This window comes from Anomalospiza imberbis, chromosome 24 (assembly GCF_031753505.1).
Source record: "Anomalospiza imberbis isolate Cuckoo-Finch-1a 21T00152 chromosome 24, ASM3175350v1, whole genome shotgun sequence".
Taxonomy (NCBI): Eukaryota; Metazoa; Chordata; class Aves; order Passeriformes; family Viduidae; genus Anomalospiza; species Anomalospiza imberbis.
Window position 1 is genome coordinate 4,727,211 of NC_089704.1, and position 27,168 is coordinate 4,754,378.

Sequence of the window (27,168 nt, forward strand, 5' to 3'; positions counted from 1 at the left end):
TTTAAGCACAACACAGGCGCTCTCAGATGTCTCTAGTGCTGCTGTCAGGACTCTGAAAGCCCAGCTGGGCTTCTTGCAGAGTTGGATGGAGTTTTACTGACTTACCTCAGCTGAGGATCTGCCTCTGCAACCCCATGGCATGGGGGGAGCCTTGCCTTTTCTCACTGCTCAGATGATGTCTTAGGGAGAGGGAACATCCTGTGGATTTACAGATGTGAAAGCCAGGAAGGACCTCTGTGAGCATCTCACGCGACATCCTAAAAAACAAGCTCTAAATCCTCTTCTTGCTGCCTGTTTTACAGTCACTGGGAGGCAGAGCTTCCCTTCACACCCTGCTGGGAACAACAGAATGGCCCCATAACCATGGATCACACCCCATTCCCTGCCCATCCTCAGAAACATCTTCTGGAATCATCATACAACCCTGCTGTGCTCATCACCTTGGATTACAGCCCATTCCCTGCCCATCCTCAGAAACATCTTCTGGAATCATCATACAACCCTGCTGTGCCCATCACCTTGGATCACACCCCATTCCCTGCCCATCCTCAGAAACATCTTCTGGAATCATCATACAACCCTGCTGTGCCCATCACCATGGATCACACCCCATTCCCTGCCCATCCTCAGAAACATCTTCTGGAATCATCATACAACCCTGCTGTGCCCATCACCATGGATCACACCCCATTCCCTGCCCATCCTCCTCAGAAACATCTTCTGGAATCATCATACAACCCTGCTGTGCCCATCACCTTGGATCACACCCCATTCCCTGCCCATCCTCCTCAGAAACATCTTCTGGAATCATCATACAACCCTGCTGTGCCCATCACCTTGGATCAAACCCCATTCCCTGCCCATCCTCCACAGAAACATCTTCTGGAATCATCATACAACCCTGCTGTGCCCATCACCTTGGATCACACCCCATTCCCTGCCCATCCTCCTCAGAAACATCTTCTGGAATCATCATACAACCCTGCTGTGCCCATCACCATGGATCACACCCCATTCCCTGCCCATCCTCCTCAGAAACATCTTCTGGAATCATCATACAACCCTGCTGTGCCCATCACCTTGGATCAAACCCCATTCCCTGCCCATCCTCCACAGAAACATCTTCTGGAATCATCATACAACCCTGCTGTGCCCATCACCTTGGATCACACCCCATTCCCTGCCCATCCTCCTCAGAAACATCTTCTGGAATCATCATACAACCCTGCTGTGCCCATCACCTTGGATCACACCCCATTCCCTGCCCATCCTCCTCAGAAACATCTTCTGGAATCATCATACAACCCTGCTGTGCCCATCACCTTGGATCACACCCCATTCCCTGCCCATCCTCCTCAGAATCATCTTCTGGAATCATCATACAACCCTGCTGTGCTCATCACCATGGATCACACCCCATTCCCTGCCCATCCTCCTCAGAAACATCTTCTGGAATCATCATACAACCCTGCTGTGCCCATCACCTTGGATCAAACCCCATTCCCTGCCCATCCTCCTCAGAAACATCTTCTGGAATCATCATACAACCCTGCTGTGCCCATCACCTTGGATCAAACCCCATTCCCTGCCCATCCTCCTCAGAAACATCTTCTGGAATCATCATACAACCCTGCTGTGCCCATCACCTTGGATCAAACCCCATTCCCTGCCCATCCTCCTCAGAAACATCAGCTGGAATCACCCTGGATTCACCCTTGGGCAGCTCCAACCACCAGCTATGGGAAAGATGGAGCTGCATCCCTGCTCACCCTGCTGTCAGTTCTGAGTTCTCTCCTCCCTCATCATCAGGATTTTTTTTTTTTAATTGACCTTTGCTTTTTAACTCCTGTTTTTCGTTCAGCTACAGGTAACAGCAACACCAGGGGTGTGGACACTCTCGGGCAGCAGAGACCTGCAACAGCCAAAGCACCTCTTGCCTGTCAAGTTGCTGGGTTTCTCCCTGAGCAGTCAGGCCTCAAACTGTCTCACAACCTTCCTGACTCTAAACAGGGAAGGAAAGAGAAGGAAAAAAAAAAAGCATGATTATACAAGGACATCTTTTATTTCAGTACATTCAAGACAAAAAGAAAAGAAAACAATTCAAGAACAGGATGTACCTTCACTCAAGGCTTTATCTCCCCTGCCCCTCTCCATTGTCATCTCTTTCCTTTGACGACCAGAAATTGCATAGAATTTGTTTTTTCAATCAGAAAATTAAATTTGCCAGTGTAAACCCCACATCTGTACCAAGCAGAGGGTGAGCTGCTGCTGTTTCTAGGGAAGTCACTATTTTCCTTACACGAGATCCCAGGCTAATGATTTTCTCAAATGCTGTGTGGCTGGAATTCACCCTGGAAGTTGAGGGTGCTCCGTGGGGTCACGGATTTGGGGAACTCCTGAGCCTGAGGCAGAGCTCAGAGTCACTTCAGGAGAGTGCAGAGCACAGCCAGGGACACTTTATGGGTCCCAACACCTCCTCCCTCAGCTGCTGGGGGTGGGCAGCCTCCCCCAGTGCTCCCCACTCACCTCCCTCAAAGGGCTGCCCCCCACCCCATCCCAAGAATAGAAAGGAAAAGGAAAAAAAAGCAAAAGATGACCCCAGAACGAAACAAAAGACACAGAACCCCTGAAATTCCAGGTGTTTCAAGGCCTCTTTGAGTTCACTGTGTTTGTTGGCTGTTTTTTGGTATTTTAATATATATATATATATCTATATCTATGTATAGATATATTTCTCTATATATGTAATTTCAACAACTTCTCAGATGGACTTCCAGCAAATGCTGCTTCTCACAGGGAGCGTGTCCCATCCCATCCTCCCCTTCCCCCTTCAACCCACCTGCCACCCTCTGGAAAAGGAAGAAGAGTTCAGCTCCTGGTGCCTTGGGGACTGGGTCCTGACATACCCAAATTAAACAAAAAATACCCAAAAAAATGACTCCTCCCTTCCCACAGCCACGGCAAATAAAAAATCCCACCCCTGCCCTTGGAGAACATCCCCCAGTAAGTGATGGAGAGGCAGCGCCACTGTCCTTTGTCCTGACCTTGGAGAAGTTCCTGGAACCCCTCCTTGACCCTGGGTGGGCAACACCTGCTGCACCGGCCACCCGCCACGTCCCTCCTTCCCAGAGACAACCTCTGGACACCCACCAGCCTGAGGACCTCCCTCCTGCCATGCCAGGCCTCAGTGGACACCGAAACCTCAGCCAGCCCTCCGGCCAGGCCTTAGTGTCCACCCCAAGGTCCACCTTGCTCTGGAGAAGCCGGGTAACTGCTATTGATTTAAAAACGAGTTGACATTGTACAAGTCCGTGTTCTGTAAAATGGAACAGGACCCTCTCGTCCCACCCCGACGCCCCCGGGCGTTACTCGGGCCCGCTGCTGTTGGTGGCCTTGTCCCACTCCAGGCTCTCCTCGCTCCGTGCCGGCGACCCCGCGGCCGGCCGCGCCCGGAGCCCCTGGAAGCGCCGGCACTCGGGGCACACGCGGATGTGGGTGCAGCCCCGGGCGACCAGGGCGGCCTCTTGTGCCAGTCTTTGTGCCAGGGGGTCTGGCTCGCCCCCGCTGCACAGCTTGCCGTTGCTGAGCGTGGTTGTGCTGCGGGCTCGGCGCTCCTCGGGCAGAGCGGGGCGAGTCCGTACCACCCCGCCTCGCCTCCGACGGGGGTGGAAACTGTCCTTGCACAGGATGATGTTGCGCAGCTCCGTCACCATCTCTTGGCACACCGACACCTGCAGGGGACAATGGGGCCGTCCTGCTCACCTGAGCAAGCTCTGAGTCCCTCAGGGGCTCTGGGTCCTGCAGCGATGAGGGCTTGGAGTGACCTGGGATAGTGGGAGGTGTTCCCAACCATGGCAGGGGGTGGAACTCGATGAGCTTTAAGGTCCCTTCCAACCCAGGCTGTTTTAAGATTCCATGATGTGATTCTGACCCCAAATTTTTACGGACTCAGTGCTGCTGGTTTTCAACATCAATGCTCAGACACCTACACTTGATTTAACCCAACTCTGCCTCTCATCAGAGACCCCCCTGTGTTCTTCATCCCCAGATCAGCACAAGATCCAAACCTGCTGCAGGTAGAAATCCTGTCCCCAGGTAAAGTACCTGGATGTTGTACATTTCTTTGATCCCTTTGAAAGCCCTCAGAGCATCTCTACAGCCTCACTCTGAGTAGGAGGGCACGAGATGCTCATGGATTTTAGACCCTGCCCAAAGGACCATGACTGTTCCTGGGTTTGAGGTGTCCTGGCTGGATGACTTGGTCTAGGACACCCCACAGACAGCAATAAACACATCCTGTCCCCTCAGGACACTCCCGGGTCCTACCTCCGACTGTTCAGAGTGTCGAAGGCTCCACAAAAATTCCAGCATTGCCATAAAAATTGCTACGATTAAGCCACAGATGAGCACCACGAAGATTCCACCAATGTTCTCCATCCCCAAGCCTAAAATAAAGCAGGAGAGAGGCAGCAGGAGAGACACTCTGGAGAGGCAGACACATCATAAATCTCAAGTGTCAGTGCACAGAACCCCCAGGCTTTGCTGTTTTGTTGGCATTGTAGACACCCAGCCAGGGACCAAAACCACCGAGCCAGCAGTGTCCTAATAATAGCTCCCTGCATGACTCAGATGGCCCAAGTGAGTGACTTGCAATAACTGCAGGATCGAAGATGCCTGCTCAGAAATGATGATTCTGCAGGTAAACAGCCAGAACATCGGAGGGGAAGCACAAAGCACTTTGTGGACAAACTGAAAACAGGAGGGGAAAAATGCGGGATCAAAGGGGCACATTAATCCCTGCAAATTATTCACCGAGCTCCAGTGGCTTTGAACTTGAAAAGGAAGAGAAGCAAGGTTGTTAAAGGAGCAGAGATGAAGGAGACAGGGAAGGGCTTTAAAGGAAGCTGGCACCAGGAAAAGCTCCTTTGATTGCATCACAAAGTGCTGCAGGAAAATGATTCCAGCTGCTCGGACTGCAGTGGGAAAGGAGAGGCTCCGAACGAGAGCAGGATGCTGTGCCACTGCAGGGTGACAAAATGGGGTCCCTGCCACCCTGGGGTACCTGGCTGTGGGCTGGGTGTCTCTGCCCAGCCCACCTGGCCCATGAGGAGGGAACAGCCCCTTCCATGGACAGCTCATTCCACCTCCCCTGCACAACTCGCTTCCTATGGGATGACCACCATGCCTAACCAGCCTGCATTCCAGAAAGTTCCACCAGCTGAAGGAAAATCCATCCCTTAAAAACCTGAACTTTCCATGTGCTGAGGCCATCACTTCACTTGCACCACAGCCCTGGTCCCCAAAACTGTGTCTCCACCTGCCTGTGAGATGAGCTGACCTCAACATTTGCTCTCCTGGGATATGGTTCCTCTCTCCTGTGTTTGGTTTGGGTCTCTGATTGGATTGATTACTAAAAAACATGTGCTCTGCCCTGGGTTGGCTGTGTGAGGCCATTACTCAACAAGAACATCTATAAAAATCTTCCTCTCCCTCCTGTAGCATTAAATCAAAGTGTAAGAATAGATTATTTATTGACTTGATCTCAGTGTGGCTTTTAGACATAAAACCTCACCAAAACCCTTGTAAATCGCTGACCTGTTTTGTTCTAAAACTTAGCAGGTCACATTTCTGCCTCTTCCTCCGTCATTCTTTTGGCACCACCCCCAGAGCAGTGCAGGGAGTCTGTAAATCAGAGATTTTTGCAGAGGTGCTTCCACAGCAATGGCAAGGCAGATAAAACAGCCCAGAATCACAGTTCAGACCCAAAGGTAAAGGCCATCCACTCCCCTCCGCAGCTCACAAGTGTGAATTTCGGGTTTGTACCTCTCTCTACATCCTCCTATCATTCTGTCTGGGTGCCACCTCAGACACCCAAGCTCACTGAGGGGTATTTCCTTTCTCCATACAGCTATAGCCTTCCTCATCTCCCAAACTGAGCAAGTGAGCCATGGCATAGGGAACAAACCTGCAGAAAAACTTGCCCAGGGTCACAGATTGTGCTGGGTAGTGCCAGAAACAGCCCAGCTTCCCCCTTCCAAAGCCATCTCAAAACAGCCCCCAGCCTAGATTCCACCTTAGAGTTGCCTTTGGCACAGTCCAGGGAGAAAAAAAAAACCCTTCTACCCTCAAAAATAACTCATTTAATAGAAATAACCCGATGTCTTACACCTTCAGCCTGGAGATAAATAATTGGGGTTGTCTGTGGAACAGCACTGCCCAAAAGTGAGCATCACCTCCCAGCCCCGTGGGGTCCCAGCAGGAACTGCACAGACACACACACCTACACCTGCTGCAAGGTCAAAACCCCAAAAGAGCTTCCCCAGCCCTGGCTTGGCTCTTTTCTCTGCTCCCACAAAGGTCACAAGGCTGTGCTTTTAACTGGGGGGCCTGCTGGCCTCGCAGAAAACACTTGCTGAGGAAAGGGCGGCTGCCAAAACTAAAAAATGCAGCAACTGTGTTAAGCTGGCAACTGCTCTCATGCTGGGACATCAGCCTAATGTGGTGGCTTTTATGGCAATTTGCATAGCATTACCCAAAAGAATTTGCTCCTCAGTTTACAAATGTACTAATAAAGTCCTTGTGTCCCTTCCCCTGGCTGTTTAAAAGGCGCTTTCACTTGGAGCCATTAACCAGCGGGCCTGTGGTGGAGATCCATCTCCCTTCAAGGAACCCAGGATTTTGGTCTGATCCCTTCAGCCATCCATTTTCCCAGACATTCATTAGAAGCTAATTTACCCTCCATATGCCTCCAATATTTGTCATTTGGTTGTTCCCGCTATCTTTGCCCCAGGCAAAAACACACAGCGTGAGGCACAGCGGAGCTGTTTGGCTTTCTCCTTGAGTTGTGAAGGAAGGAATCTCAGGTCAGGAGAAGGGGAAAAAGTGATTCCCAGGCACACATGCAGCTGGGTGCTCATCCTTGCACCTCTGGCCAGGATGTTTCTGTGCCTGGTCCCTTGGGAGTGCAGGGCTTACCTTTGGCTCTGTGGTCCTCCTCTTTGGGGCACTTCCCTCCTTCCCACCACTTGCGCTTCAGGATTTCCAGGCGGTTGTTCTCCTGCAGCTGGAGGATGGCCAGGTCGAACTCGTCGCGGAACACGGAGCCTGTAACGCCGAGAGGGACGTGGTAGGGCCCCACCTTCCTCCCCATCATCATCCTCGCCACTCGCCCCGCCCCAGCGTGCCCAGCTAGCACAGCTCCTCTCTGGGTGGCTTGGAGGGGCTGTCAGTCCATGCAAGCCATGGAAAGCTGCAGCCACCCCACTGGGAATGCCACCTGGTTAATGTCACTTGCAGAAGGTGACTTTACCTGGCCACCAGGAGCCACTCAGGCCACTGGAGCAGGTCCATGGCAAGGGGAGCTTTGGCTTTTGAATGAGCAGCTCAGTATCCTGCTCCTGCAGACCACAGAGGTCCCTCTCTTGTCATTCCACCTCCAATTCAACCTTGTTCTAACGCTCCTTCCCTCAAACTGGTCACGGAATAGAAATCCTGAGTTGGAAGGAGCCCAAGGATCATGGAAGCCAAAATGTCCATGTTGGAGGAGCTCAGTCCTGTGCTGGGCACGGAGCTGTGCTGCAGTCCCAGTGTCTGCTACCAGAGATCCTTGTCTGCCACCAGAGATCCTTGTCTGGTACAAGAAATCCTTGTCTGCCACCCTAGGAAGGGCCATGGGAAAGACTGCACTTCTCCCAGTAACTCTGCACTATTGTCCCAGCCAGCAGCTTTCTGCTCCTCTTATCTGCTACGGTTTCACTGTTTAACAAGACAATGTCAGAACAAATTTAGCCCTGAAGGTAGGGATTTGTACTCACTTTGATCAGGTTGCTGTGACTTTACAAGCTGACCCATGTTCCCTAAACTAGAGTGGCTGTTTGTGTGACGGGGGCCTTATGTAATCCACCTCAACTTTGTGTTGCTAAATGCCAGGGCTTAAAGGTCAGGACAAGGCTTCCAGGCTGTCCAAAAGACCAGACTATCATTTGGAATAACAACTAAACCCTTATTTAGTGGCCATGTTCTCTTGTGAGCTCATACATTTGAAAGACAAAACCCCTGCATTTGTTAAACCTGATGAGAGCCCCTGAATCGCCCAAGTCTCTGGCCTGCAGTTTCAAGAACCACCAGCTGTTAAGACATTCCTGCTAAAAACTACCAGAATTGCCACAGCATTACTTTGACATCACTTCTGGGATTAAAACAAGGAGCACAAAACGATGCACAAACACTGGTTGGGGAAGGGAACAGCAAAGAGCAGGTATGCAGAAAACAAGCAGCAATTTTGAGACATCTTTCACATGAATTATTGAAAGAGCCGCGGTCGCGTCTCACATGGCTCTGGACCAGAGCAGGGTCTCACATGGCTCTGGACCAGAGCAGGGTCTCACATCTGGCTCTGAGCATGGGCAGCAGGTAAGAAATAAAAAGGACCCTGTGAGATGCAACGTTGGCTTTTAGAGCCGGCGCAGCCTTTGGAACGCTCCGGTCCTCTGCCGACAGCCGAGAAGGACTAGAATTGTTCTTCACTGCCTACCGACGGGCATGCCAATCCCGTAGCCCTTGGTGTCCAGAAGGCCCCCGACCTGCGTGAGGTTGCAATTGCGCTGCCGATAATACTCGTTCATGGTGGACTCCAGCAGGAAGGCGTAGTTGGAGTTCAGCACGCGCGCGATCCCTTCCTCCGTGCTCTTCACGAAGACGCTGGGCTGCTTGGAGTACATGTAATTCCACATCCGCTGGTACGTCTGGTAGCGGGAGTTCTGCGGGGAGGAAAGAGGCAGCCACAGCTCAGGGAGGAGATGTGGGGGTAAATTAGACCCCTAAAATTGAGCCCCCGAATCAGGCGCTGCTGCGGAAAGGCCACAATGGAGAGAGGAATCAAATCTGATTTCAGATTCAGAAAGGATTTTGCTGCCTCATCTTTGTTTATCTCAAAGTGGCCCAAACGTGTTGGGAGTTTGTTGGAAAAGCTGGGCATGAAATGTCCCCATTCCAACAGAGTCTGGCAAAACAAAGTAAATTCAATTTTAGAAAAAGAAATCATAATTTCAGTGACCATGTATCAAAAACACATTAAAAAAGCCTGAAGAAACAGCTCCTGCTTGGTTGATTGAAACCTCTGGGTGCTCCCTTTAGAGCTCCCACCACACTGACCATCCCTCAAACACTGTCCCAACAGTTCTTCAGTGTCAGAACCAGACTCCAGCATCCTGAGGAGGGCACTGAGGACTGGGGGCAGCACAGATCATCTCTGGAGACTGCTGCTCACAAATTTAATTCAAAAAATAATCCAGATTTGGTTCACCTCTCTGTGAGGCAAGTTAAAGTGCTTGCTGAAAAGAGCTGGGGTTTTTTGTCATTGATTACAATAAACCAAAGCTCAGCCAGCCCCAAATCCTCAGAGCTGGCTGGTGGCTGAACCACCTTGGTCCGATGAAAGGAAAGCTGAGAATGAGCAATCTCTCTTGCCTGTGCTGAGCAGACAGTGAAACCTGCTCGCACAAAGACTGAATATATAAACACACCCTGCTCTACATGAGGATTTTCATACTCTCAAGGGCTTGTTTTCTGTGGCTGGTGAACAGTGCTGGAGAGCCTCAGGGAATCTGCTGCTGACCCAGTTCCTGTCCTCATCTGTGCAGCTCTGTCCTCTGGGTGCAGCCACATGGGCAGGAGACAGACGAGCAGAGGAGGTTTGGTTCTGTTTCGCTGCATTTTTAAACCTTAAACTGTGTGTCAGTGTCAGGGGAAGCACTGCCCAGACAAGGTACCTCAGGAGGGGACAAACATTCCTTCATGCACCCAGGAAGGGAGGAGAGATGGAGGCAGTTATCCATCACTACTTTAACCTCCCCATCCTTACACCAGAGGCAAATGGATCCCAACACAGCTTAAAGCGCCACAAATAGGACAAAACCCTCTTTTCCTAATTTCCTCTCTGATTTCCTCACTGCCAGGCAGCGCAGAGACAGTCAGGGGTTTAAACTTGAAAGCTTTCCTCAAGTGAGCCCTTCGTATACAACCACCTCCCTCACTTAGGCTCTGCTCAGCTCATTTTAGATGTAAAGTTTGGCTTAAAAGTAGCTCTTTTCCATACCCCCAAAGAGCACAAAGTTGAGCTGAAAAGCTCAGGCTGACTCCAGAGATTTCCCAGCCTTCCAAATTCAGTTCAGACTCAGAGTGGGGGGAAAAGAGTGAGAACAAGCTTTCTCTCCTTTTGGAATTTCAACAAGTAATAAATAAATAAATAATCCTCAAGCAGTTCTTTGTGCATTCAGAGTGCTGCAGAAAAATATTCACTCATTTATTTCCCTTCTGAGCAGAGCAGGGAAGATAAAAGTTAAACTGGGCTAAATGGCCCACATAACTTTGCATACACTTGACTTATTTCAGTGCCACTGACCTCACACAGGCTCCAGCACTTTGACTTCTGTGAGCCTGCCTGGGCTGTGCAAATGTTTCTTTGCTTATCACAGCTGAAAGACCCTCAAATAAAAGCTAAAATCATGTGCAGAGCCATGAAAATTTGACTTCCTTGTCAAATTCCCTTTCTGTGTCCTCCACCATGCCTCTCCCACCACTGATCCTGTGCAAGGATCTCTCCAGAGGTTCCCCTTCTTGCCAGCAACTGGAGTGACACACGGGCACAGCAGGTTGAGGGGGACACCCCAATCTGACTGAGGGGTGCCCTGTGCACCCCCTGCCCCCAAGGCAGCCAAAGAATGGGGTTTACTTGGAAGAAGGTCATGCTGGAGCCGCCGTGGATGGTGCCGTACTCGATGGTCGTCTGGTCAGCAAGGTCATCCACGGATTCGATGGGGACATCCATCCTCTGCACGGTCAGGAACGCTGCCAGGTTGGCCGTGTAGGAGGAGATGATGATCAAGGTGAATGCCCACCTAGGGGGAGGGAAGAGAATGTGTGGTTTCCCCCAGGAAATCTACTCTTCATCCCCACCCTTTGCCTCTCAGAATCCCAGAATCACTGAGATTGCAAACTCCCTCCAAAACCATCAGTCCCCACCTTGTCACCCAGACAAGCGAGTGCCACATCCACTCATCCCTGAACACCTCCACCTGGGCAGCCCCTCCCAATGTCCCAGAACCCTTTCCATGAAGAAATTCCCCCTCCACGTCCCCCTCTGCCCACAGAAACCTTCCTGGAAGGAAGGGCTGCCCTCCTTACCAGACCCCGCTGACGCAGCGCGTGGACAGAGCCTGGGGGGCGATGGTGGAGCCCTGCTGCATGAACCCCCCCACCGGGAACCACAGCGAGTTCCCCAGGGAGTACTGGTTCACCAGGAGGTTGCATCGACCTTGGGAGCAGGGGTGGGGGCTGTACCACTCGTAAGGCGTCAGCCTGAAAGGACAAGAAAAGGGGAGCTCAGGGAATGCGCTGGGAAATGGGACACCTAAAAAAAACAAAAAAAAAAAAAAAAAAAAAAAAAAAAAGAGAGAGAAAAGCTGTGAAGCTCCAGCTCTCCTGGAGGCAGAGTTTTCTGAGGAGGAAATGCTTTGCTGTCAGTTGATGCCCAGGGCTCAGAGCTGTGTGAAACGTTTGCTCTAAGACTCAGGAGCCAGAGGCTTTCTTGTAAAGATTTGCAAAAACTTTGAGAGGCTGTGCTCTGGGCAGCTCTGTGTGCATCCTGCAGCCCTGCTTGCAGATTCACACCACAGCAGGAACTCCAGATGTGCACGGACTTGATGGGAAGTAGAAATCAAACATCTTTGGCTGTGCTCCCTGCCGGAGCACAAGCACTGATGGGAAGTTCAAAAGCCAAGGGTGTGAGCCCTGACTGCATTAAACCATCACAAAAAACTCTCTTGGGGCAAAGGGTTGTTCTGAGAAGGTCTGAGGTGGAGTTGGAAGCTCAGTGCTGGTGTTTCAAAGCATCCCACCCTTCAGGGACAGGACAGAGGTGGGAATGGGAAATATCTGAGCCTGTCACTGTTGTGACTGCACCTCTGTCTCTTTTGCTGTTTCCTGTCCCCAGTTCCCTGGTTGCTAAGAGAGTCTGCTAATTCACGTGCTGCACTTCATCATTCTGCTCTAGCTAAGAAAGCTGGGGCCTGGGAGGGTCATGTTGGGGCTACTGCCAAAACAGCTGCAGGGCTGTGCCAGCTCACATCGTATTTAGCCAGAATGAGGGGGTTCTTTTCATCCCTGCATCTCCTTTCTCACTGTGATGCCAGGGAAGAGGAGGAGGTTATTTCCTGTAGGCCTTCCATGGTGGATCAAGCACTGGCAACAAACCCCAGTGTTCTGGGAGAGTCTGCAACTTGCAGGGTCAAAAGCTCCTTCCTGCTGAGCAAGGCAGGGAGCAGCAGCCAAAGCTCCCTCTCCTGAGGGGAGCTGGGTAAGGGCACCTTTCTGGAGAATCATATTTAAAACATGAGGAAGGGGGTAAAGAGGCACCAGCTGTGCATAATTCAATGGTTTCTGCAGATCTGCATTTCTGAGGCTGCAGCAGCATTCGAAGAACCCAGTAAAGCTCTGTCAGGATGACAACTTCAGCCATGCTGAGGGAACGAGTGACAGCACAGTCCCAATTTGTGTGGCAAGAACTGGGCACTGAGGGGTTCCCAAGGAGCCATGGACCCTGAGCAGACTCTGTGCCAGGACACAGCTCCACTCTGCCTGGAACAGCCCCTCCACAGGGGTGTGGGCAGGGCAGGGAGAGCAGCACTGGAGCCCAGAGCCCGGGCAACCATGGGGGCCATGCTGCAGGCCAGCACTCAACGAGGCATTTTGAGGCTGATTGAAATTAGTCACAGGGGAATGGAGCTGAGAGCTGCCAAGTGAGGCTCTGCACATCAGCTGCTCCAAGATAGTAATGAACTTTCCCTTCCTCCACAAACTGGGGAGTCAGACATCACTGGTGGAATTTGTGTTGACACCTCGGAATGGATTTGCAGGTTCCTAACAGCCTCCGCCCTCCCTGCTCGGGACAAAGGGGTAAAAAAACATCTGCAGGGAGCGTTTAACAGCACCAAAACCTTCTCCAATACTTTCTCCCACCACCTCTAGACACCACTGTGGCCAAACACATCCTGAACCAGGGCACGATGGCCATCCCAGCGCGGGGACGCGGCGACAAACCTCAGTCCCCAGCTGGCAGAGAGGGCTGGGACGCTTCTTGCCAGCCCATCCCGGTGAGCTGGGGGGCAGAGGATGTCCCCGTGTCCCCCTGGGAGTCCCCTCTCCCCGGCTCTGCGAGTGACACTAGGTGGCACCGCGAGGAAGGGAAAGGCACCGCGACATTACCGAGCCACCAGGAAGAGGACACAGCTGACAGCCAGGTAGGCGAGCAGCATGAAGAGCCAGACGCCCGGAGAAAAGGGGTCCAGGAAGGAGAAATAGCCGGGTCTGCGGCCCTGGGGAGGGAAAAGCAAAGGAGGAGTTGGAGCTGGTTGGGTTTGGAGAAGTGGAAATAGTTCTGGAAGGGCACGAGGGAAATCACCTGCCCTGGTGGCACTGCAGCAGGGGAATGGGGAGACGCGGGAATGGGGGTAAATGGGAGAAATGGGAATAAAAAGGGGAATGGGGGTAAATGGGAGAAATGGGAATAAAAAGGGGAATGGGGATAGATGGGAGAAATGGGAATAAAAAGGGAATGGGGATAGATGGGAGAAATGGGAATAAAAAGGGAATGGGGAGAAATGGGAGAAATGGGAATAAAAAGGGGAATGGGGATAGATGGGAGAAATGGGAATAAAAAGGGAATGGGGATAAATGGGAGAAATGGGAATAAAAAGGGGAATGGGGATAGATGGGAGCAATGGGAATAAAAAGGGGAATGGGGATAGATGGGAGAAATGGGAATGGGGATAAACGGGAGAAATGGGAATAAAAAGGGGAATGGGGATAGATGGGAGAAATGGGAATGGGGATAAACGGGAGAAATGGGAATAAAAAGGGAATGGGGATAAATGGGAGAAATGGGAATAAAAAGGGGAATGGGGGTAAATGGGAGAAATGGGAATAAAAAGGGGAATGGGGATAGATGGGAGAAATGGGAATAAAAAGGGAATGGGGATAGATGGGTGAAATGGGAATGGGGATAAATGGGAGAAATGGGAATAAAAAGGGGAATGGGGGTAAATGGGAGAAATGGGATTGGGGATAAATGGGAGAAATGGGAATAAAAAGGGGAATGGGGGTAAATGGGAGAAATGGGAATAAAAAGGGGAATGGGGATAGACGGGAGCAATGGGAATAAAAAGGGGAATGGGGATAAATGGGAGAAATGGGAATAAAAAGGGGAATGGGGTAAACGGGAGAAGGGGGATAAATGGGAGACAGGGGTAAGTGGGAGAAAGGGGGATGAATGGGAGAAGGGGGAGAAATGGGAGAAAGAGAATAAATGTGAGAAAGGGGATAAATGGGAGAAAGGGGGTAAATGGGAGAAAGGGGATAAACAGTAAAAAGGGAATAAATGGGAGAGAGAGGGATAAATGGGAGAAAAGGGAATAAAAAGGGGAAAGGGGATAAATGGGAGAAGGGGGATAAGTGGGGCAAAAATGATAAATGGGAGAAGGGAAATAAATGGGAGAAAGAGGGAAAAAAGGAGAAAGGGAATGAAGGAAAAAAAGGGAGAAGGGGAATAAATGGGAGAAAGGGGGATAAACAGGAGAAGGGAAATAAACAGAAGGGGGAAAAACCAGGCTTTGGAACAGCCTTGCAGGGTAAACAAGTGACAAATCTGTTTTTCCCCCCATTTTTGTTCCTCCAGGCAAAGAAAGAGGTGAATTGAGAGAAAAAAAATTAGGCAATCACAGCATTCTGTCCCTCCCTGGCAGGGTTTGCTGCACCCTCAGCCCTGGGGGCGGTTCCCCCATCCTTGTCCACCCCACACTTAACTGGGCAGAAGGGGCTCCACCTGAGCTCACAGGGTGGGAAATATATTTGTGAAGCAAAAGGAAAAAAAAAATGTTTTCAAAACTTCTCTCTCTGGCCTTGCAAAGTTTCTTCTTTTACAAAAACCCCAATGAAATTATTACTTTTATCTCAGGGAACAGGATATTTTTATCTCCAGGATGCGTCAGAATTTCCTGTTTTTTTCCTCAGCAAACCACCTTTCCTTGAAAAAATAAGGCTTCACTGCTAGAAAAAGCAGGTTGATCTTCTCCCAGAGCATTTTAAACTTTCACAAGGATGCTGCCACCACCAGAAAATTGTCAAATGTCACCAAATTTGTGCAAAAGCAGGAGATTAATCTTTTGGAGAAGTTTCTCAAAAGCCAAACACCTCCCATTTTCAGTGGATTTCTCCTGTCACCACCAGCTCTGTGGATGCAGCTCCTCTGGAAGGAAAGAGAGCTCAAGCACACCCAAGGGACAAGATCCCACAGCTCACAGAACCTAGTGTTTTCTGTCCCAAACCACAGATTCAGTCCTGGCATCCCTAAAACAGCTCCACAGCTTCCCCAAGCACCTGTAACTGGGAAGCTTCCCACGAGTCAGAGCTTTGCAAAGGCTTTTTTTTTTTTTTCCTTCCCCAGACTTAGACCAGCATTTTAAATTCCACTTCCATCCAAACCTCGCTGTTTTACTACTGAATGTTATGCAAAACCTGAATTTCACAAGGTCTCAGCAGTTCTCCTGGAGACTTGAGTTGTTGCTAGAAAAGGCAACAGTTGTTGCACAAAAATCTTCCTCTGCTAAAAATATCCAGGAGCCTGTGAAATCCTCAGCTCCAGTCACCATCTGGGAACCTGTAACGTGTCAGGAACCTTCCCCAGCAAACCCTGCACCCAGGAGAAACCCAGCACACCACAACAACCTGTCCCTGTATCCTTCAGGACGAGATTTTGGGATCTGCACTGTCCCTGCCTGTGGTGGGGGCGTTGGAACTAAAGGGTCTTTGAGGTCCCTTCTAAGCCAAACCATTCTGGGATGAGCATTTTTAGAGAATCTGGCTTGGTAAGGCTTTTAGCAGATGGATGAGTTGAGGACCAGTGGCTCAGCATCCATTCTCAGATTAACTTTGAGTCAGTTCCCACGGAAAAATTCAGGTTCTCAGATTAATTTTCAGTCAACTCCCAAGGAAAAGTTCAGGTTCTCAGATTAATTTTCAGTCAACTCCCAAGGAAAAGTTCAGGTTCTCCTGGGTTTAATTCCAGAGTTTCTGTTCAAGGCAATGTCTCTCTTCTGTTCCAGGTTATCTCCTATCAACAGGTAAGGTACAAACAGTGGAAGACACCACATTCTTTGTGTCCTTTCCCAATTTTTTTGGTCAGCTGCTGCCGTGTTCTGGTTTTCAGAGCCACAGAAACTGCAGGAAGCTGCACCCCAGCATCCTGAGAGACCCCCATTTCCAGGAGAAGCCTCTGCTCACCGTGCTGGAGCTCCTCTCCCTAATCCAGGGAGGCCAGGGCACCTCCCAGCCCTGCAGGTGCCACGGGGTCTTCCCTCTGCCCTTCCCACTGATCCCATCCAGAGGATCCCCACCAAAGGGTGGCACTGCCAAAGGGTGGCACTGCCAGAGCTCTCCCCTTCATGTCTCTCCTGGGTGCCGCTCAAACCCTGGTTCCCCTCTTCCTCAGCAGCTAAACCGGCTCAATAACTCCTTATTCCTCCTCAAGGATGAAATGAGGCCGTGGGGATCCAGCAAGGTGTGCAGGGCTCAGGCTGCTGAGCAAGCTGGAGCTCCTGGAGCACATCATTCCGGGCAAGGCAGGGAATGATCCTCCCTGGCATCCCAGAGCTGGCAGGGAGCTCACAGGCCCTGGCAGAGCCTTGGCTGAGCCTCCCCCTGCGAGATGCTCCCGTGACAAAGTTCCTTTCTGCAATTAAGGCCTTGATGTCTTCTTTATATTTCTGGGGCAGTTTGTCAATAAATTACTCTCATTAAGGAAATTGCGTTGGAAGCTTTAAATCTCCAGCTTGGCAGTGAATCTCTCCTGTGACTTTACAGTTGTAGTAGTTCTGGTTCTTTTCAGCTCCAGTCATTTCCAGGCTGCTGGGACATATTCTTTTCATTCACAGTTGTGGGTAAGAATAAAGATATTCTGTTCCCACGGAGGGCACAAACTCTCTCTTATCTGTCTGTTTTGAAGATGGGAATGACAATATCTGGAGTCTGTCAGATATTTTTAGGCAGTCCCAATAGAGCTTTGTTAATTGGAAGAGCTATTTTTCCTGGAATAGATATGTTCAAAATGTCCAATAATTGATGAAGGCCTCCTGCAAATCCTCAGATGGATGTGGGAGAGATTAATACACCCTCCTCCTAAGTTGTTCTTGGAAATCTTCATTTTTTCAGCCAGTGAGCAGCAGTTTTCTGGGAAGATACTGGTGACTGAAGAGCTTGGACAAGGGGGACATTTGGGAAGGAGAGGACAGCCCTGGATTTGTTGTTTTCAGCACTCCCTACCCTGCACACGCAGAGTGTGGAGGGACCCCGGTCAGCCCCATCCATGTCATTTCTCACAAGTGTTTCCCCTAAGAAAGGAGGGCAGAGAAGTCTCTCCTGCCTCTGGAAGTCAGAGGGAGAGCAAGAAAACTCAGCCTGGAAAGGCAGAAATGTTGATGTGTGCTTGGTCCAACTGCAGGGCACTGAACCAGGGCACATGCCAGGATAACCACAACTGGTCCAGGGGCTGATCCAGATCCCTCCTTTTCCTCTGGGGTCAATAAAAGCCCTGCACAGGCTGCTCTGAATCTTGAGCCTCATTTGGAGTCACCACATGGTTCATAACCAGCAAATGCATTCCTGGGGCCAGCAGTTGCCCCCACCCTGCTCTGGTGGGGAGGGATTCTTGCTGCAGAGCTGTCAGGAGGGAGGCTCAGCTCCTCTCAGCCCCTCTCAAGCCTCCTCTGGCTGGAATGGAGGAGTTTTTCCATCCATCCTTCCCATTTTGTGTCCTCTGCAGCAATCAAGTTGGAACACTTTAAGGCTCAGCTCACTTGGCCTAAACTCAGCCATTGCTGTGCGCTCTCCCAAGCTCCATTTCCTCATTTTGAAGGCAAGGACTTTCAGGGCTGAGGAGCCAGAATCATTTCTAGTCCCTCATTCCCTGCCACAGAGGCAGGATATGAGCAAAGATGTGTAAAACACAATTAATCCTGATTTATCCCTCCATGCAGAAACGACCCTGGGCACCTGATTCCAACGCCCTGCCAAAGCCAGGGACTGCTCAGGGCTCCCCATCCACCTCCTGCCATCCCCACGCCCCCCTGGCTGGGCAGAATGGGCACCTAATGAAACCAACCAAGCCTTTTCTCTCAGCAGCCTGTGAGGGAGGAAGCCTGTTAGAGCTCCCGTGTCAGAAATCCAGCCTTGATTGTATCACAAGCAGTGAAATTGAGAAAAATGACAGCCCTGGTTAAAGCTGCCATATTTGGTTATGTGTGACAAGAGGCACAGGCTCTGTGGTGGCTGGGTTGGCGGCGTGGGGAGGAGAAAGGGGTGAGAAATCACTTGCCACTGGAGCTCCATGGAAATGAAAATAAAATGTCATCACATTTGAAGGAGCCCAGGGTGTGTGGAGAGAACTCCTCAGTGAGGAAGAGGCTCATTTGTGGTTATTTATTAGGCTCCATCTCATCCGAGCTGTGATTAACAGACGTCAGCTGCAATTTTTGACATTGCAGAGGTGGTTTTTGGGGTGGGGAGAAGAAGGCTGTGGGGCTGCTCTGCAAACCACATCCTTAAAGGAAAAGCAGAAGTGTCTGGTTTAACAAATATTTACCAGTTTGAGAAGTTAAATTGCCACACAGCTCTCAGGCACCCTCCTCAAACTGAGCAGGAAAGGGCTGGAGGAAGAGGTGCCAAGGCTCTGAGCTTCCCTGTCCTGGGCAGGGCACGAGCCTGGCTGCCCCCCACCACGCCTCATGTCCCCAGTGGGGTGACCCCACCTGGGAGATGTCTTTACAACCCTGCCTGGCTCCCTGGGCAGCTCAGACCCAAACCAGATCTTTCGTGGAGCGGCTGAAGCGCTGCTGACAGCAGGGGGAGGACTCCCAAACCCCGCTGGAGTCTGGAATTATGAATCCTGCTCCGTTTGGGGAATGCCTCAAGGAGCAGGGCTGGGCTGTGCTCCCCCGGTGGCAGCAGATGCTCCCTGCCCTGAGGAACCTCCACCCTAAACAGAAGTGTCAGAAATCCAGCAGAGCTCCCCGAGGCAGCAGCAAACACCAGCATTCCTGCCTTTCCTCTGGAGGGAGGAGTGCTGCTCAGAGAATTGCTGACGGCTCTGCTGCAAATCTGAGGCAGGACATGCACAGAAGGGTTTGGGTTCGAAGGGATCTTAAAGATCATCTTGTCCCAACCTTTTTTGATGGGCAGGGACAATTTTCACTATCCCAGGTTGCTCAGAGCTCCATCCAACCTGGCCTTGGGTGCTTCCAGGGATGGGGCAGCCACAGCTTTTCTGGGGAATCTATTCCAGGGCCTCCCCACCCTCACAGGGAAGAATTCCTTCCTAACATAACACAGTATTAAATCACCAAATCCGATTTTAATCCTAGGACACACTGGCAGAAAAAGGTCCTGGCGCCACAAGGCTGATGTGAAAACCCAACCCTGGTGGGGAAGGGACAATTCCGTTTGACTTCCAGGAGCTGGAAGGGTCAACATTTTTTTTTTTTGTTTGTTTATGTGTTTTTTTTTTTTTTTCTTTTGTGATCAGTTAAATCATTGATCCTAAATTCTGCACGTAGCAGAGGAAGCAGAATTTTAACTAGATTTTAATTACTTGTTTGCTCTTGGCAGGAGCCACTCAGCACAGAGATAGATGCGTGAATTTGTTTCTGTTCATCCCCAACGCTGCATCCTTAACAGCCTCCCGGGTGGAGAGGGGGCTGGGAGAGGCAGCTTGAATGGTTTGTTCCTTTTGGCTGCTATTGTTGGGCTGACAGAAAACCAAGGCACTGTCACTCACATCACAAATGCAGATTTGGAGCTTGCCTACTGGGACACCGGGAATTTGGGAGGCGCTGGGGGAGATCTGGCCTCTCCTGAGCTTCAGGGAGAAGGTAAAACAATGGGGGATGCAAATAAAAGAGGATTTATGGGAGTTTAAGACAAGTTTGGCTAAACAAACACACACCACCATGTACATGCTTGCACACACTCATCCACTGGGAATATTCCCAGCTGCTTTTGAAAGAGAAAAAAAAATTGCCCCACTCCTGGAAGTGTCCAAGGCCAGGCTGGACAGGGCTTGGAGCACGCTGGGGTAAGGAAGGTGTCCCTGCCCATGGCAGGGGGTGGCATGGGATGAGCTTTGAGGTCCTTTCAACACAAACCATTCCAGGATCCTGCGGTGCTACAGCTGTGCTGAGAGCACCCCCTGAGATTAAGGAGCTGTCCTTGGGCTGCAGGGGCTGCAGCTCTTTAGGTGAACAAATGAGGAGGCTGAGAGCAGAGAGGCAGAGCCAGGGCTGTGAGCTCAGCCTGGCACCCTGCCCTCCCCAGGAGGGACATTTCCCCTGGGGTTAGGAAAGTAGAGGCTGATCTGCCTCTAGAGCATTTCCAGGAGGTGACAGCAAAGAAAGCAATCCAGGATTCCTTCCTGATGTGATTCTCAGGCGGGAGAAGGCAGCAAGAGAACAAAGCTGAGATCAAGAATGGCCCCAACACCAGCAAGGACCACCCACAGATATCCCAGCTCAGCCTCCCAGCCAGCTTTACCACTAAATCCAAGTGGATGGTGACTTCAATCCAAGTTTCTGCAATTCTGAGGCCACCCAGCCACGCTGTTGCACCCTTCCAGCCAAGCCTGCCCTCAGCACACCTCACCCAGTGGCCTTAAAGCCACTTAAAGCCACTCTAAAACCATCCTGCAGCCCCCACCATGCCAAAAACCCCATCAGGTGCCCTGGGAGGAGTGGGGAGAGAAGCCAGAGGGTTGGGGGTCGAATAGGAATGGAATTCACCAATCCTGACACACAGCAGAGAGAGAGAGAAAAGCAGGAGATAAAGGTCGAGCACATTTGCGTTTAAATAAGAAACCAAAATATTTTTATGAGTCGTTCATTATTCTCCTCTAACCAGGCAGGTATGCATGCAAATAATGGAGGGACATAAATGGCTCTGAAATCAGGCTCTTACCATGTGAACTCGGTAGAGAATGCTAATTCCCAGAGTCATGAAGGGCTTGGAGAAATCAATCACCTTCTCCCGCTCCGCCGTGATCGTCAGCCCCGCCACGGCCAGATCAGCTTTCTAGGGAGGAGGAAGAAGGAAAAGGTCAGAATCCTGGGAAAGCAGCAAACCTGGGGCCACACAGGAGCCCTGCTCTTGCAGGGGGGATGTCCCACCTTTCTGGGACGTCGCTGTGGGAACAGCAGGAGTTCTGCACCCCCTGCTCCCGCATCCCTCTGCCTGGCTGGGTTTCGCACAAGCCCTGCTCAAACTCACCCCAAAGTTTAGCCCACCCTGTGCTCTGGAGCATTCTCCCCATTTTCCCTTCCCCTTCCCCATTTTCCCTTCCCCTTCCCCATTTTCCCTTCCCTTTCCACATTTCTCCTTCCCTTTCCCCATTTTCCCTTTCCACATTTTTCCTTCTCTTTCTCCATTTTCCCCTCCCTTTCTCCATTTCTCCTTCCCCATTTTCCCATCCCTTTCCACATTTCTCCTTCCCTTTCTCCATTTTCCCTTCCCTTTCCCCATTTTTTTCCTTCCCTTTCTCAGTTTTTCCCTTCCCTTTCAGGCTGGAGCAGCTCCTTCCCCCAAGTGCTCACAGCCCAATTGCCATTTTTATTCATTTAATGCATTAAAACCCGGAGCCATAAACCAATAAATATTATATTAGTCTACAGAAAATACAACCTCCCCCCCCTTTCCCTGTTGAACACAGCTGTCCCTTCTGGTACAAGCAAGCACCACAGGTAGGTGACAAAGAAGCATCCTCACCCTTGAGCCACGTAGTTCACAAACCTGCCAAACCCAGACCTCCAGATCAGTCTCCAAATTAAAAATAAAATAATAAAATTAAGAGGACTGGCATTAAAGTTTGCAGATTGACCTGCGAAGCAAATGAGATTATGGGGGAGAAAAAAATAAAAATAACTTCTTCTCATGTTAATATCCTTGTAATATAGATAAGGAATTTGAATTTTAAATATTATTTTTATTACTTTAGCTCTTTTAATGTCTGTAATTGCTTTCTGTAAAAATGAAACCTCCACTCCCTTATCCATTTGTTTCTCTGCTTTGCAGGAAGATGATTATGCATGTGGAAAAAGAGATGATGGGGGAGAAAGAAAAGCTGTTTGCACTTCTTGTCCCTAAATTTGACAAGGTCTGTGCAGATGCCAAGGCACCACCAGGCCTGATGGAGGTCCTGGGAAAGGCTGCAAGAGGGGAGAACAGCACTGCTGGAACCAGGAGAGGGAAAAGAAAGGGAAGGTGAGCCACAAGCCCAGGAAGGGGTCATGGAGAAGGTGACACCTCCCAGGGCTGCTTGGATATGCTTGGAGGTTCTTACAACTGTTTCCAAGCAGCTCTTACAGATTCCTGAGAGGTTCAGGCTGCAATGAATTAGGAGCTGAGGAGAATTTCTGCATAGCCAGACATTTACCCACAGGCTTTTTAAAAGGCACCAATAATCCCAACGTGGTGTGCGAGCTGTCGAGCCCTGTGTAAACAGCAGCAGATTATTGAAACGGGATCAGCTCATCTCTGGAACGTGGCACGTGGAGAATTTTATCTATGAGGAAAGCCTAAAGCTTCCTAAACCACTCTTGTCTCTACTTAAAATGTTTGTAGGTGCCATTGTCCCACTTCCTAAACCTCTCTTGTCTCTACTTTAAAGGTTTGTAGGTGCCATTGTCTGTGGCAGGCACATTCTTCTCTCTCTCAGGATTTTTTCACAGAGGAGCACAGAGAGAAAAAAGAGAAAACAATTTGTATTTCTGCTCCTTGTTTTTCCCATGTGGAATGTGTTTGGAGAATTGTTTACCTGGGGTGATTGCTTGGTTGGATTCTGGTGAGGATTGTTTGAGCTGATGGCCAATCCAACCCACCTGTGGCTGCACTCTCAGAGAGGGTCACAAGTGGTGAGTGAGTTAGATATGGGAGTTAGAACAAGTAGGTTTGTAGTTTTAGTATCTCCTTTAAATAGTATATTAATATAGTTATAACAAAGAAATCATTCAGCCTCCTGAGCTGGAGTCACACATCAGCATTTCCTCCCGGGTTCACCTACATTTACAATAATTGTCCCATTTGCTAAACCCCTCTTGTCTCTACTTCAAAGGTTTGTAGGTGCCATTGTCCCGGGCAGAGCACTCCCAGCAAAGCCCCTGCTGAAGATACAGCTTAGTCTGACAATGGAATTCTCCTCCCGGTTCTCCAGATTAAACACAGTTCCACCAGCAAAGCCACACGCTAAAGCAGAGGGTAAAAGTGCCATGGCAAAAGGGTTTCATGCCAAAGCTTTCAGGAAATTTTCATTCCTGTCCAGGGGCAAATCTAAAGGTGATGTTGAAGGAGCAGCAGCATCCCCAGGTTTGCCCAGCTTTGGGGTTCTCTGAGGAGAAACAACATCTTGGTGTTGCTGAATCATCAGCAGCATCCTGGACTGCTCTTCCCTACACAAAATATAGTGCAAATCCATCCCCTTCCCTTTGTCCACAGAGCAGAGGCACAGCACAGCCTTCCCCAGGCACTCAGACTTTGTGCCCAACTCCCTGCTCTCATCTCCAGAGCGTTCTGCCATTCCATCAGAGTTATTTCCTTCTGCTGATTCCCTGCTAACTTTTCAGGACTTCTGCCACATCAGAGGTGTAGAACTTTCTGCAGCAGAGCTCCAGCTCCTCGTCACTCTCTCTCTTCTCTCTGCAGGTTCAGTCATGCAAGTTAAGAGCTGATCTCTGATAGCAGGAAACTTTGATCTGGGAATGGCATGCAAAGAATTCTCTGCCTGAATTTCATCCATTTCATGCTTTCAACTCTGCTGCCTGACAAAACTTCTTGGGATTCACTGAGCACGGTGGAGCTACAGAGGAGCTCTGCAAACCTGAGTTCCCTCCAGCCTCCCCACCGAAGCACAGGTAGGTGTTGAGATTTTATGGGCTAAGGAATGCCGTGGGGGAGGAGAAATGGATTTTGCTTTGAGCCCCCACATTCTGTCCACATCTGGGCTCTGGGGAGAGGGAAAAGCAGGAGGCAAAGGATGGGGGGGAAGAGGGGCTGGTTTTCATCCTGGCAGCACAGTTGCAGCTATAAATGTTGGCATGAAATAGGCTTAGAAAAAGACCCAGAGCTTTTTGGGAGTGGAGACAGCCACTTCTCTTGACAAAACACCGCCCAAGCAAGGCCAGACCCTCGCTAGGTGAGAGGAAACCCAGGTGGGCTGGCGTGCCAGACAAAAGCTGCCACCACCACCCTACCTGGCATTCCCGTGGGCTCTGCCTGCATCAGGGCTCTGGAAAGGACATTAAACACGGGGGCTGAGCCGGGCTCCCGAGGAGGAACAACAATTAAGCATCCTTCAGGAGCAAATTGCAGGGACTGCCAGTCCAGAGGCGGCATCCGCCCCCTCGCCGCGGGCTCTGACAGGGCTCAGCTCGGAGCTAATGGTGATGAATGGGCCCTGACGTCAGCCCAAGCCCGGAGAGCATCCCAGAAAAGCCTCCCACGGCATGGGATGGCAGAAAGCAGCCGGGAGAAGAGCCCAGCTGCAGCCTCACCGAGACCCCCAGGCTCTGCCGGGCTGCGGGGACACAGCGCAGGGAGCGAGGCTCGGGGCTGGGGATCTCTGTGTCAAACACCTGCAGAACAAGCCAGGACAGCTCTGGGAGCACAGGGCTGGGATCTTTTCCAGGAGCAGCAGTCCCTGGCTTGAGCAGCTCCTTGGATGCCACATCGCTGGGTGCGTTGTGACAGCGGCGTTGTCACCAGCGCTGCCCACCGAGCCCTGACAGCACGACCAGGGCCAGCAAACCCTTCTTCTGCACTGTTCCTGTGCTCAAAAAGCCTCCCAGAAAGGTGAAATAGCTGTTCAAGCTACCCACCACTGCAGAGCCAGCAGCCCTGGGGGGTGCCCCAGTAGAAGCCCACCCAGCTGGAGGTGGCCCTGCTCTCTGCAGGAGGATCTCCAGAGGTTCTCTGCTCTTCCATGCCACTCCCTGGTGCCCGGATGCCTATTCTTGCATTCAAAGGCACGAGGGGCACTCCAAACAGGCGTCTGGGGATTTTTTAAGGACAAGTGTGAGTTCTGCCGTATCAGAAGTGACAGCCTGGAAACCCTGGAGGCTGCAGCTCTCCCTGCAAGCCCCAGTCAGGGTGGGGTGAGCACTCAGTGCAGGTGTCAGCCTCGAGTCTGCCCTCGCCCACGTTTCCTCACCTGGCCTCTCTCTGTGGCCGGGTGTGGGGACAGAGCCTGTGCCAGGTGTTCACCCTGCCCGTGGCAAAGCCAGCTGAGGTGAGGCACCAGGGACCCAAAGCACGCAGGGACAGCAGTGAGACCAGCCCAGCTCACACCACCCTCCCCATCCTGGGTTTGATTTTCCAGCAGCGCTTTGCGGACCCCTCTGCCCATCCCCTCGCCGTGCTTGCACAGCCCCCCACTGCCCCTCTCCTGGAGCCCCCCCTTGTCACAGCTGCCACCACCACGGCCTGCAAACAGCCTCCCCCTGCCTCCCTTCAGCCACACACAGCTTTTCTCTGCACACAACAACACCCACCGCAGTGGAGAGCCCGACTCTGCCAGCTCTGGAGAGTCTTTCCCTCCTTCCCCCTTCCTGCCGTTCCCCAGCTTTGGAGCAGGTGAAGGGAAAGCAGTGCCTGGCCACCAGCAAGGAAAGCCAGCACCCCAAAGCTTTAAGGGATTTCCTGCTCTTGGTGTTGCTGCTCCTGAGGCTGGACAAGATGGGCTTCATGTCCCTCACTTTAAAAAGGGCTTTGATCATCACTGATCCTGGCCAGATTCGAGCCAGGCACGGTGGGACAAGGCTAAGGCTGTCGTGGTGCTGTGAAAATACATCCCTTGGTTTGTGTCACGCCAGAGAATTCATTTCAGCTCGAGGATGTGCTGGAGAGAGAGAGAAGGGGAAGAGCAGGCACCATCAGGGACTCTGAGCCAGAGCTGCACTGCAGCAGCAAGGAGCTGGATGTAATTCTTCCAGCCCAAATGCCCTTTAAGTCTCTGATGCCAGAAAGGAGGAGATGAGAAGATTTGCTGCTCTCCCTTGTTTGTTTGTCTGTGGCAGAGCCAGGAATGCTGACAGGGAGAGTTGCTTTAGTGCCCTGCTCACTGCAGGAATGAGCAGGGTGCTCCATCTCCCTGCCCTGCATGCTCAGAGGGACAAATTAGGCCAGGCTTTTCTGCCTTTGTGACATGTCTCACTGCAGGATGGGCTAGAGGAACTCCTCATCAGGAACTGGAGTGACAGGGAAACGGGGAGAGGCTTTGAACTGAAAGATAGAGATATTGGGAAGGAATTCTTCCCTGTGAGGGTGGTGAGGGGCTGGGATGGAATTCCCAGAGAAGCTGTGGCTGCCCCATCCCTGGGAATGTCCAAGGCCAGGCTGGATGAGGCTTGGAGCAGCCTGGCATAGTGGAAGGTGTAAAGGAGGTTGAAACTAAATCACCATTCTGTGATTCCGAGTCCTTCCAAGTGACTTCTCCCAAGCCAAACCTCCATGAGCTGATCACAAACTGTACAGGATTCCCAAGCCATCCCAGCTCCCCTCTTCCTTACCTCCCAACCTGTTTTGTGAGCAGGTCAATAAGATAGGGACTGGCGAATTTGGGTCAACAGCAGATTTATGTTTGTACAGCATCCTGCTCAATTATATCAGGGTGCACAATTAGCTGTAATGGAATTCCCAGCGCTTAAGAATAAATCAATAGCTGGTTAATTTAGGAGCAATAAAATTAAATATTTTCTCCCAAATAGCCAAATAGCCTAGAGTTGCTCTGAGGAGATTCTGTGCCACAGAGGGATTACAGGGGAGGCTGGATAATTCTGTGACCTTTTGGTCCTGCACATTAAGTGAGTGTGAGTCAAAACGTATTTTCTGATGGCTGATCAGGATCAAGGCACAATTATGTTCCTACAATGATACTGTGCTGGGCATAGGCAGAGCTTTCATTTTTGGGAAGGATTAGGGACTTTTGTGAAAGGTTTGTGCCCCAGCTGATCCCCTGTTTGTCCTAAAGGGGCAGAGTAAAAATATAAATATATATATATATATATATATATATATATATATATA

General features: G+C 50.8%; 1 protein-coding gene across 1 annotated transcript in view; it reads right to left on the reverse strand.

The window, feature by feature from the left end:
- Positions 1-2,043: 2,043 nt before the first annotated feature.
- Positions 2,044-27,168, reverse strand: part of GRIK4 (glutamate ionotropic receptor kainate type subunit 4) — a 192,923-nt gene continuing 167,798 nt past the window's right edge. The window contains 9 exon segments of the mRNA XM_068172298.1: positions 2,044-3,500; positions 3,503-3,731; positions 4,327-4,445; positions 6,976-7,104; positions 8,534-8,759; positions 10,733-10,898; positions 11,185-11,358; positions 13,264-13,373; positions 21,055-21,168. Of these exon segments, the coding sequence (XP_068028399.1) occupies positions 3,283-3,500; positions 3,503-3,731; positions 4,327-4,445; positions 6,976-7,104; positions 8,534-8,759; positions 10,733-10,898; positions 11,185-11,358; positions 13,264-13,373; positions 21,055-21,168 (1,485 nt within the window). The 3' untranslated portion in view covers positions 2,044-3,282.